Raw genomic sequence first — 12,865 nt, 5'->3', positions numbered from 1 at the left:
AAAAAAAAGAGGGAGGGAAAAAAATCAATGGTAAAATATAATATCATCTTATTGATGAGTTTTAAATTAGTCCTTTACTGAGAGAAGATTAATGAAGTTTTAGTGTGGGTTTTAAGTACTTTTTGCAAAGAAAACAGTTCATAATTGTGTGCACATCTGGGAAGAAGCAGTCATAGGAGGGTCAGGTACACAAACCGCCCTGGGCATGGGCTGCAGCTCTGCAGTGTCACAAATGATGGGAAATGTGAGGTGCTAAGTGGATGGACTGCAGGGGAAGGGGCCCACCCTGGAGCTTGGTTTTTGGGAGCACCCTCCCCCCAGGCCAGAGACCCTGGATGATGTGCACTGTGTGTACAGAGCTGATGGCGCAGGGCCTGGGGGCAGCTGCCTGGGTGACTGGCGTGTGGCCTGGAAGTGCCTTGGAGTACAGCATGACAGGCAGGGGCGTGGATGGCAGCACTGGCCCAGGAAAGAGGCCCGCAGTGCTCAGCACTTCAAGGCAAAGGGCCCCTGGGGAGGCAGGGCTGTCCCTGGAAAGCCCAGGCCCAGACTGCTCTTGGGAGTGCTCCCCTCCCACCCCCCACTGCATGTTCAGCTGCCCAAACTGGGAATATCAAAGCAGACATGATGAATGCAGCAGGGTTCTAACTCAGGCCTGTGGGTGGCTCCTGGCAGGACTGCTCTACCCCTGACCTCCTACAGACACCCCTGTGCCACTCTGAGAGCCAGACGATCCATGGTAGGAGGACTGTGGCCCAAGCCCTGAGGAGAGTGGAGCTCTTGGGGAAGTTAGCTGCTACTGCGGACCCATCTCTTACTAGGCAATGCTGCGTGTCTTTGTGTTCCCAGCCCCTGGCGCAGGCCGGTGCTCAGGAAAGGGCTGTGGCCCAAGTGAATGAAGAGACCGGGGCTGGGCAGGCCAGGGCGAGGCCCAGACAGGGCTTGTGGCAACACCGCCCGCCAGGCGTACGTGCTGGTCAAGGCAGGATTACATGGGCTAGGAATCTAGTACCCACGTGGCTGAGTGGACACAGGCTACAGGGTCTCTTGACAGAGAAAAAAATCGGCCCCAGAGGGCTCTCCTTAGAGAGATGGAATAGAAACTGATGACCCTGTCTGGGCATCTGAAAGAAGGATGGGTGCCTTCCTACCCTCTGGAGTGGTGGTTTGGGCCTGGAGGGAGTGCTTTGTGATAAAATGATCAGTGATATATGACTCCACTCCATACCCACAGGGCCAAGTTAGGCAAAGAGCAGGATACTTCCAAAGTGGATCCTTGACAGGTCAAGCAGCTGCATTGTTCTTCCAAGTCAATGGTCTATGTGACTGCATAAACAGACAGCATTTTTGCCTTCAATGATCGGTTGGAAATATCTGTGTGGCACCTGTACCCGAAGACTTGTTCCAACAGGGCTTCCAGGTGTGATATATCTGCGCTTCTTCCAGGAAGTCTAGGGTACTCCTGTGTGCTCCCGCTCTGTGCCTGATGAGGTCTCTTTGCCCCCCACACCCAGGGCAGGCTGCTCACTGACTGGCTGAGCCCAAGCCAGGGGCCGACTCAGCCTGGAGCCTCTGGCCCTACTCTGGCACCCAGGCCTGCATCCAGGACATTCACTGGGTGTCTTCAGGTCCCCTAGACATGCGCAGGTGAGCATGGGGCCCCGTGTGCTAGGCGCTAATCAGCTGTTCCTGAGGCTCAATTTACTCATCTTTAATGGAGGGGGGTGGGTGTAGCACACGATAGAAATTCCTCTCCTGCTCTAACTTTTTGACCAACTACACTACGACTGTGATGATTAAAACAAGTGATGTGTACCCCCCCACCATCCAAATTATGATCATTCTTATTCTGGGAAAGGAGGAGAGGAAAATGATATTTTCTGAGAGGTTGGAAAAATCTGTAATCAATAAATAAAGAGGGGGAAATTTCTGGAAAAACAATGATGCTCAGTAAGCAGTGGATACTTACTGAGTGCTAAGTGCTCCGCATACACACACTCCTCTAACCCTCCAACGACCCTGCATGGTCTAGATGAAAATTGCCACCCATACCATCCCCAAGAAACTTTTGACAAAGTGAGGGACCTTGCCCACAGTCACACAGCGAGGTGGTGGCAATGAAGGGATTCAAACCAGGTCTGTCTGCCTCTGGAGCCTTTGTTCTTAAATCTTGGACTATATAATGCATTTTTAAAAGCCCCTCAGACAAGGCCTTTGGGCACAGAACATTCCACATTCAGTTATGGTTCCTGGTCAGCCACTGTGCATGCCACCAGCAGCTGGCAGGAGAGGCACTGGTGACACAAGCAAAGGGGAAGAAAACCCTGCACAGCCCCTAGGCCCACCTGTGCCATCCTCCAACAAAACAGAGGCCAACTGAATAAGACACACAGAGTAGACCTGTCAAAATTAGATGCCAGATGTCACTGGAAAACAAAAACAAAAAATCCTCCTTTCAGGTAGTGCTCCCATGAAAACCAGATGTACGTGCTGACAGGGTACCCTTCACCTGAGTGCTGGGGTGATTCTGACAAGGAACAGTTCCGACTGGGAGAAGGTAGAAGCTTTTCTCAGAGGGATCACAGCCTTAAGCACAACACCTCTTTCAAGCAGAACAAAGCTGTCCCTTCCAGTCCCAAAGGCTCCCCACTCTCTCTGTGGAGCTGGATTGAGGCCTGGCTGGCCTGAGGACTTGAGCACACCAGTGACCGCAGGGGGACTTGCTCAGAGACCCCCGAGGGGAGGGCCTGCAGACAGCTGTCCTCGCAGCCCAGGCCTGTACCTTCTGGCTCTTCCACATCATCTCAGTCTCTTTCTGGATCCTTTCCACGGACAATCCCTCCTCCCAAGTCTGTCCCCAATGTTCTTAAAGCCAAAGGATGCTTTTAAACATCTCCTTGATTAACTCTTCATCGAGCCCTCAAAGCACATGAAGTAGAAGGTCATGTGGAGAAAGTAGCCAGGTGAGCTCTTCTCCTCTCATCTAATTCCTCACCCACATCCCCAAGTAAAAACAAACAGGCCGAACTGTTACTTGGAACTGGCTGAAAAACGTGCAGCTGCTGTCAGATGGGGCTGCGGTCTTCCCCAAGACAAGGAAGCCACGAGACTCCAGCATTCTGAATAACCTGGATTTCAGGTGTAGGAGAGATTTCTTTGTTCTTCCCTAACAGGAACAACCAGGCAACCTCTACCCTCTCTGTCTAGATGACGGCTGGGTAACCACACCAAGAGGTTGTTTTCCTTCATTAAATTCATAATGAATAGGCTGCTCCGACAAGGAAACAGCACTGCTTAAGCATGCAGCCTTTAAGGACGCGTCTGAAGGCTTAATGTATCGGCAGCAATTATTAAATGACTTACTGTGTGTGACCCTTTGATCATAAGCTGGCTCTCTGACAGGTGTCGCCCGGAGGCAGCACATCAGTCTTTGAAAAGGCAGATCCTATCACATGATGATTCAGGAAGAATTCTCAAAGAATCCTGATCAGTCTCGTCAGAGGGCAATAAAATCATATGTAGTTATTGTGCAGAGGAAAAGTTTCACTTCTAAATAGCTAAGCATTATTATTATCTCTCTTTAACGATTCTGAGTCTTGCCCCACCCTGACTTTATGACGTGTATTACAATTAGAGCTAGTCTCAACAGTTTGGGGAAGGCAATTAAAAAAAAAAAAAAGTAAAAGAAAAAAGAAAGAAAAGTGAAGACTGCATTTTCCACCAACCTTGATTTTTCACCTCTGCGAATTCCTTGTTGTACTCTTCAAGAGTTTCCCTAAGTTTCTGGTTCTCTGTTTCGATGTCGTGCAGGCGCTGCACTTTGAGCTGGAGCTGCTGCCCGAGATCCAGAGCTGGCGCTGGGTCTGCATGACAGGAAAATGCACATCAACCCACTCTGGACCCACATGTGCCACATGCACAGGACACAGAGGCCCGAGGCAGGTCTCCCGGGGTGTCTGGGAAGCCAGCCTCCAGCAGGCTCCCTAGGATGGAGATAGCCCTCCAGATGTCAGTCCCAAGGCTCCCGTTGCCTCACCTTGTTCTGCACAGGCCTGGGAGTCTCCTGGCAGGGTGGGGTCCTTCTCTGATACTTTACAAAGGAAGGACTCACCTCACGGTCTTCAACTTGTGAAATGGGGTGGGAATAGCCAGTGGGGCTCACTACTAATTGCCAACTGCTCTGGAACGGTGTGACACTTTTAATGATTTTCATTATTGGATTGATAAGAAGAGAAGTACATGTGGCTGCGGCAAGGGAAGGAGCCCCAGGAAAATCAACCACGTGCCTAATGCCGGATTTGGAGGATGAAGAGTCCGCAGAAAGGTGCCTGTAAGCTTACAGGTTCCAATATGAAGCTGGAATTATAAAGTCCAGTTATCAAGTTGGAAATAACACTTGATACTCTCAGAGAGTCACACAGTTCATAGGACACTTCATGGACATTGTCTCATTTAAGCCTTGCAATGATCCTGGGACAGAGATGTGCGACACTATGTTCCTTTCCCAGAAGTGGACACTAAGGCTCAGGAACTCGCCCCAGGTTATCTGGTGAGGCAGACAGAATGCGAATCCAAGTCTGTTAACTCCACGTGACCATTCTGTACAACAAGGAAGATCACCGGACAGAGCAGAGGAGATAAACCCTTGGGCTTTATAAGAAGCCACCCCGTTTAAGGACACTGTCACTTTTCATCACAATCCCCTTTCTAATGAAGGATGTTCAGAAGAGTCAGGGGTTAGCAGCTGCTGATCCGAAGCCTGGAGAACCCTGTAGAAGCACAACTGGTGACCCCAGCACACCCCACTGTGGGTCAGCAGGTTGGCCAGCCAGGAGGCCACCATGCTCCTGATTATAACACAGAGAGCTGAGCAACGTGGGCAGAATAGCATCTGGGTGAGTGGTGTGGAGTCTTGCAACCAATTCAGTGTGATACCTGCCAGAAAACTGGACTTGAATACAAAGTTAGAGATCGCGGACACGGAATTTATGGTACTAACTCTCAGCCTTCGCATTTACTGTTAATTCAGCCCAAGATGGAGAGACATTCAGTGTTCATCTGCATCAGTTCCATCTTTATTTTTCCTCCTGCTGCCCAAGAGGCAATTATAATTCACCTGCTGGGCACCAGAGGAGCACTTCCTCTGAAATTCTCAGGCCCCGTCAGAGAAGAATACTCAAGTTCACCAGGCTTAGAAAGATTACTGAATGTATTTCTGGCATGGGCGCCAGCATCACTTGTGAGATGGCTGCAGAGATTTAGTCTTCTGTCGAGGAATTCTAAACACCAAGCACCATGGATCAACAAGGGTATATATTCAAGAGCTCACTTAATTTTCAAATGCCAGAGTCATTAATTTTTTAGACCACCCTTGGTTCCTGGAAATGAGGGCTAGGTCTACCAAGCCTCAGTTAACGTGTCCAACAAGAGCCAGGAACTCTTTGAGATGCCAACATCTTTGCAGAGTTTACAGAAGACAGGCCCTGTGATATGTCGAGGGCAGTGTCGGCAGACCCTGCATGCTGGGGCCTGACACCAATGCTGTCCATCATGCCAAACCCCTGGCTGCTGGGCATTTATTCTGCATGTATACACAAGTTTATGCCAGCATCACTTTCTCATTTATGACTTTTCATTATTATTTTAATCAGCATTAAAATATTTATGTTAAATTAGATTTCAAAAGCTATTTTGGGGAGATGGTTCTTTGTAAGCAAGAGTAGCTATAACACAAAAAACTGAGCTCATCAGAACATTCCAGGTGCAGGGTTTTTTTTTTTTTTTTTTTAATTTCAGTATCTTCCCAGGATACCTCCCCAGCCTCCCCCTTCGCCACCTCCACGGCCTCATGATGGGCAAATGACCTCACAGAAATGAATGGTACAGCCACAGCCTTCATAGAGAACTATGATCTGAACCTGATAGAGAGGTCAGGGAAGGGGGCAGGAAGGATCCACCTCACTCGCACAAAATTCTATTCCCATTCGCTCATATGGCTTCCTGGCACAATTGCCAGCACAAATTATGTTTTTAAAGAACTAAACTAGTATACTGCCCTCCATCCCTAAAATTTCTCTCACCAATGTTTCTAGTTCATTCCTTTTAAAAGGCTGGGACCTACTATGTCTGCACCAAATAAAAAAAGAGCTTCCCTCATGCGATTCAGCAAGGAATCCAGTGACATAGAAAGGTAACATGCACATTATCAAGTGAAGAGCAACTAGACCTTTAGACAAATTTTCAGAGCATTATATTGTAAATGAAAATTCTGGCAATCTCATGATTATTCATTATGGCATGTATATTTAATTTAACACTATTAAAGGTTAATGCCTAAGTAGCAAAACCAGTCACAGAATAAAGAATGAATTGAATGTTCAAACATCTCTATGCATTAAACTTCAAACTTTACTACAGTACAGCTGAATGACTCAACGCCTACAGCATTTGAATATTGTTTTGGGATATGTAAAAGGCACTGCTAAAGTACCTCTTAGGCTTAATTTTTATTACTTGTATTAAAGGAGCAGCTAATTACCACATGACAATATAATGACTCTAGCATGTTTGGGCTAGAGACCAAAACAATGAATTTCAGCATGCCAAACCCCAACCTGCATGTTAATCTGGGGAAATCATAGCTTTTTGTCTCGTTAATGATTTCCAATGCCATTTAAACCACACATACAAGTATTGTTAGGTCTTATTCTGAATGTCAGAAGCCTCCAATCTCAGCAGGTCAATTAGAGAACTGTCTGGGAGGTGAGAGAACACACCCATACGTGAAACAGGAACACACCAAATCCTGTAACCTGTCTTTCCCAGCCCCCTCCAGTTCAATGTCCTCTACTACCAGATCCATCCACCCAACAAGACAAACTTGCAAAGTGTTCTACAATCATCTAACAGTTAATTCCTAAAACACTCTTTGAGATATTATGTAGCTCATTATGCAACACAAGACTCAAAGAATGTAATTATAATAAATAACAATACCATCGCCTATATTTACCCAGCACCTTTTCCTAATTTCGTGTAATGTTATCTCATTAATTCCAGCCACCACAGTCAGAGGTTGGGGGAGGGTGCTCTGCACATGTGTCAGGTGCTGGCATCTCACCCAGGGACACAGTGGGGAAAGAAGACGGCCAGGCAAAAAGGTATGCAAAATTCTAATTATGATTTCTGCTTCCTGAACCAGCAGCCAATGAAATTATACTGTCTCTTCAAGTACTGATTTAACAAGTATTTCCCAAGCAACTTCTGCTCTGGGAAAGGCCCAGGTTAGGCACTGGGATGGACACTTGGCCAAGTCAGCAGGGACCAGCCTCACGGAAGAGATAAACCATGTACACAAATAACAAAGTTAAAGCAGGAAAGGCCAGCATGAAGATCAGATGGTGGAAGACCACTCCCAGACAGAGAAACTGGGAAAAGTAGGGTTTTTTTTTTTTTAAAAAAAAGAAGTGGTACTTGAGTTGTCCCCCTGAAGGACACACAGGATTTAGGTGTGTGGAGCCTGTGGGGAGCCAGCCCATGAGGAAGACACGGCAGGCAGCAGAGCGTGGAGCGGGCACAGAGCATGCAGGCAGCTGCCTGCAGCCTGTGTGCATACTCTGTGGCCTCAGGCTGTGCCAGCTGCTGAGGGGATATGTGGAGGACAGGACAAAATCTCTGCTCTCAAAGGCTTAATATTCTTCTGAAATGAGGGAGATAGACAATACGTTCAAGAACAGCCAAGCATGAGAGAGGAAGCAGGGTGTGTATGCCAGGAGTCGCCAGGAGTCACCAGGAGGAAGGGGAAGGGGTCCTAGAGACAGGGACAGGGAAGGCTCTTTGAGGAGATGAATGGGAAATGACTCTGTGAGGATTCACTGGAGGCAGAGGCAACAGCCAGTGCAAAGGCCCCGAGGTGAGTGTGAATGTGCATTTCAAAGCACAGAGACAAGCCCATGTGGCCACACTGAGGAGAGGAAGAGTAGTCACAGAGGGGAAGCTGTGCTCAAGGATTTAAGGAAAAATGTGAATGTGATAAGGAGAGAAATAGAAGATATAAAGAAGAATCAAACTGAATTATAGAGCTGAAAATACAATGTCTGGAATGAGCCAGAGGACAGAATCTGGTTCACTTCTACTCCTGTAGGGAAGCTGTCATAAGAAGGGGGCTTGTGTAAGACAAGCCATGGGGGCACAAGAAGGAAACTGCAGGACTTCAAACACCAAAAAGGTTTGTTGGTTTTCTATTGGCAAAAGTATTTAAGAGTTTTAAGCTTAAATATGAGCTATGAAACTTTCTTTAAGACAGCTAAGTGTTTCAAATTAGCTGCCCTGTTCTGTGATGGTGAATAGCTATATCAGTAATATGCTGCCTGACAGACATCTTTGAAAAAATAAAAAAATAATCTATGTCTTTGAAGTAAACATGGTGCTTTTATAGTTGGTGAGGAAAAAAACTTACTCCATTAAAGAAACTTATGCTGTAGTGACAGCATTTTAGAAATGGATATTTGGGAAGGCTACCATCATCATATATACTTATGGGAAATGACAACATCTTCTATAAAAATGTCTCAACACCTCACATCACGAGAGGGAGTGCAGGATAATGGATTAGAGTGTGGGCCAGACTGCATGTGTTTGAATCCCAGCTCTGCTACTTATTGGTTGTGCAACTTTGGAGAAGTTATTTAATTTCTCTGTAACTTAGTTTCTTCATCTATAAATTGGGCATAATAATTATGCCTCTATCATGAGGTTGTTATGAGAATTAACTTAGAAAATTACCAGGCACAGAGTTAATACTCAGTAAACATTACCTATTATTTACCAACTCAAGCTTGACTAAATATTTGCCAAAGAAGTTTTAAACCACTTGTTAATATAAAAAATGTAACATCTTCTGACTAGTTTAGTAAGAAAAATTGAATATCAAGGAAAATGCAAATATACTAGGCCAGTTTCTACAAACACCTTTGCATAATTGGTACACAGGTTTCAAAAATATAAATCATATTTTTGTAAAAAAAAAAAAAAAAAAAAAAAAAAAAACAGCCAGTGATGCACCTCTTCAGTTTGGAGCTACGTATTGTTGAGCTATCTTCTCCAGCCATTTATAATAGGCATTAAAATCAAGAATCAAAATTATCAAAATTTGGAGACTTTGCTTTTGGCCATGACTGATTCACTGGTACTGGACTTACCCTCTGGCCATAAACAACTAGAAAAATAGGGAAAATATATGAAACAACCATTTACAGACATCTGACAACCAACAGAACCATGATCCCTGAGAGAAAGAAAACAAATGAGGTGAGCCCCACGATCACCTATTCTTCCAGGAAGAGCTCTCTGGACTGCAGCACAGGGAAGGGGGATCCCAAGCAGAGCACAGTGGTCTTCCTGGGTTGAGAAGACAGAGATCAGAAGATTGGGAGGCTGTGGCAACTGGAATTTGCAGCACAGAGTACAGAAAAGGGAGAACATGTACAGAGAATGAGCTACAGAAATCTGCAGAGGGGTATTCCAGAATCTGTTGCTAAAAGCTAAGGTGTGTGTGCCTAGGGTCACCGCAAGGAAGGTGTAAGCTGAACAACTCCCAGAGTCCACTGAGGGTTGGGAGACTTCCAAGTTACAAATAGCCCAAGAGGAGAGACTTGTTGAAGAACAAGGGCACTCAGTAAAGACATGAGAACTGCCACACTAGAGCAGAGGGCTAAACTAATCTTAGACTAAAGGCTAGTCCAGACCTACCCCTAAAAGCTAAAAACAAGCCTCAGAATTATCAAGCTGATCTGCAAGCAATTTAACTGCCTGCCCAAACAAACTTCAATACTACAGACAAACTTCAGCACTCTTAAGAAAGATGACAAAATCCAGACAGGTAACATTCACAATGTCCAACATCCAACCAAAAATTACTAGACACACAAGGAAGCAGGATAATCAGGGCGAAAAAAATCACTTAATAAAAACAGAACCAGAAATGACAAGATATAATGAAACAAATAGACAAAGACTAAGACAGCTATTACAAGTATGCTCAAGGATTCAAAGAAAAATATAAACACAATAAGGAGAGAAATGGAAGATGTAAAGAGAAACCAAATGAAATTCTAAAGCTTAAAATACAATATCTGAAATAAAAAAATTTCACTAAGTTGGTTTAACAACAGATGAGACAGACATTGCAGAAGAAAAAAGAAAAGTGAATTCCAACACAGTCAAGGAAATTGTCAGAATAGAAGCATGAAGAGAAAAGATTAAAAAAAAGTTATTAAACCTCAGCAACCCATGAAACAAAATTAAGTAATCTAACATACATGTCCCAGAAAGAAACAGTACCAAAATTTTCCACATTAGGTGAAAGCTATAAGCCTAAAAATTCAAGAAAGTAAATAAACTCTAAGCAGGATAAACACAATGAACACCAATAAGCATAATCAAATTACTGAAAATAAGAATAAAAACTTAAAATCTTAAAAGGCAGAGGGGAGGAAAGACAAGAATGACTGAAGACCTCCTGTCAGAGACAGCCAATCCTGAGAAGGAAAAAAACAAAAACTGAAACCAACAACAAAACAAGTTTATACCCAACAAAAAATATCCTTTAAAAATGAGGGTGAAACACTTTTTTTTTTTTCAGATTAACAAAAGATGACAAGATTCATTGCCAGTGCACATGCTCTATAGACTGAAAGAAAATGATGACAAGTGGAAACCTGGATCTACACAAAAGAACAAATAACACTGGATATGGTAAGTATATGGGTAAGAATAAAATAGTTTTTCTCATTCATTTAAAAAAATTGACTATTTAAAGCAAAAATAGTAACAATGTACTGTAGGGTTATAACATATGTAGAAGTAAAATGAATAACAATATGCAAAGAACAAGAGGGAGAAAATGGAAGTGTACTGTAAGATTCTTACATTGTATGTGAAGTGGTATAATATTATTTGAAGACATAGTGTGAAAAGTTAAAGATGCTTACTTTACACCCTAAAGTAAATACTAAGGAGGTAAAGAGTTATAGCTAATGATTGGGGAGATAAAATAAAATCATAAAAAATACAACAATTAATCGAAAGAAAGCAGGAAAAATACAACAAAAAAAACAGGTGAGACAAATAGAAACGGAAAGATGGTAGACTTAAATCTAACTTTATCCATAATTACATTAAATGTAAATGATCTAATATTCCTGTTAAGAGAAAGATTGTCAGACTTGATAAAAGAGCAAGACATAGCTATTTACAAGAAATACAACTTAGCAATAAAGGCACAGATAGGCTCATAGTTAAAGGATAGAAAAAGATATAATGTCAAAATGCTAATCAAAAGAATGCTGGGGGACCTATATTAAAATCAGACAGAGGAAATGCTGTGGACTGAATGTCCCCCCCAAACTCACTGAAGCTTGCATTGTGTCCCCCAAGTTTTAAATGTTCGAAACTTAGCCACCACTGTGACTGCTGGAAGGGTGAGAAATCCTATTACGGTAATTTAAAAGAGGGGCCTTGGAGAGGTGATTAGATTGTAGTACCATGCCATAGTAAATGGATTAATAATGGTGTGGTTCTGAGGGCTTTAAAAGGAGAGCACGCAAGAGGTTGGTCTCTCTCTGCTTCCACCATCCTGCAATGTGAGACCCCTGGGTCACTGTCACCACCACCAGATCTGTTCCTTGGACTTTAGACTTCCCAGCCTCAGAAACTGTAAGCAATAAATTTTTTCTTTATAAATCACCCAGTTCCAGGTATTTTCCTATAAGCAACAGAAATAGATTAATACAGGAAACTTTAGGATAAGAAATATTACAGGAATAAAGAAAATCATTGTATAAACTTAAAAGAATCAGATCACAGAGAAGATATAACAATCTTAAAGGTATATACACCCCAAAACAAAGCTTTGAAACACACAAAGCAAAACCTGACACAACTGAAAGGAGAAAAAGTCCACAGTAATAAAGATTTGAAAACTCCTTTCACATTAATTAATACTACAATTAGATATAAAATCATTATGTATACAAAAGTCTTGAAGAACACTATTAACCAACCTGACCCAACTTTTATGGGGTCAATATACAACAACTACAGAAAACGCATTCTCTTCAAGTGCACACAGAACATTTATCAATATAGAACACACACAAGACCATAAAACAAGTTTCAAGAAACTAAAATTGAAAACTAGGAAAAATGAGAAAAATCAAAGCAAACAAAAGCCTGTTCTCAAAACTATATCATTAAAATCAATAAGCTGCTAGCCAGACTGATCAAAAAAAAAAAAAAGGAGAATTTGCAAATTCCAAGATAAGGAAATGAAAAAAGGGACATCACCACACATCTTAAAGATATTTTAAAGATAATAAAATATTATAAAAAACACTGTGATAATTTACAAGAGATGGATCATTCCTTGAAAAATTTCCAAGCTACCAAAACTGAATCAGAAGAAATAAAAAAAGTCTCACAAGCCTATTAAAGAAGTTAAATTTGTAATTAAAAACCTTGCAACAAAGAAAATCCAAGGCCCAGATGACTTCACTGGTGAAACTAGAGAAGTTTTAGGAAGAAATAATGTCAATCTTATCCAGATTCCTTTGGCAAATAGAGGAAAGGGGAACACTTCCCAATTCATTTTATGAGACCAGCACTACCTTTATACTAAAACCCAATAAAGGGGGAAAACAAACAAACAAAAAACTCCCAAACTACAGTTCTTTATTCCTCATGAATTTAAAGACAAAAATCCGTATTAGCAATTTGAATAGCACAACATGTCAATGTAAGATTGGTTTAACATTTGAAGATCAAATGATTTCACCTTGTTAAGAGAATAAAAGAGAAAAATCATATG

At 42.7% G+C, this 12,865-nt stretch overlaps 1 protein-coding gene across 10 annotated transcripts in view; it reads right to left on the bottom strand.

Moving 5' to 3' along the window:
- Positions 1 to 12,865, bottom strand: part of CUX1 (cut like homeobox 1) — a 349,741-nt gene that overhangs the window by 134,186 nt on the left and 202,690 nt on the right. For all 10 annotated transcript variants that reach the window (XM_063091582.1, XM_063091583.1, XM_063091585.1 and 7 more), the window contains exon 5: positions 3,726 to 3,863. In XM_063091582.1, the coding sequence (XP_062947652.1) occupies positions 3,726 to 3,863 (138 nt within the window). The remainder of the gene's footprint in view (positions 1 to 3,725; positions 3,864 to 12,865) is intronic.

The sequence above is a fragment of the Cynocephalus volans genome, chromosome 3 (assembly GCF_027409185.1).
Source record: "Cynocephalus volans isolate mCynVol1 chromosome 3, mCynVol1.pri, whole genome shotgun sequence".
In the NCBI taxonomy this organism is placed as follows: domain Eukaryota; kingdom Metazoa; phylum Chordata; class Mammalia; order Dermoptera; family Cynocephalidae; genus Cynocephalus; species Cynocephalus volans.
The sequence above is the reverse complement of the archived record's forward strand: the minus strand, read 5'-3'. Positions and strand labels throughout refer to the sequence as shown.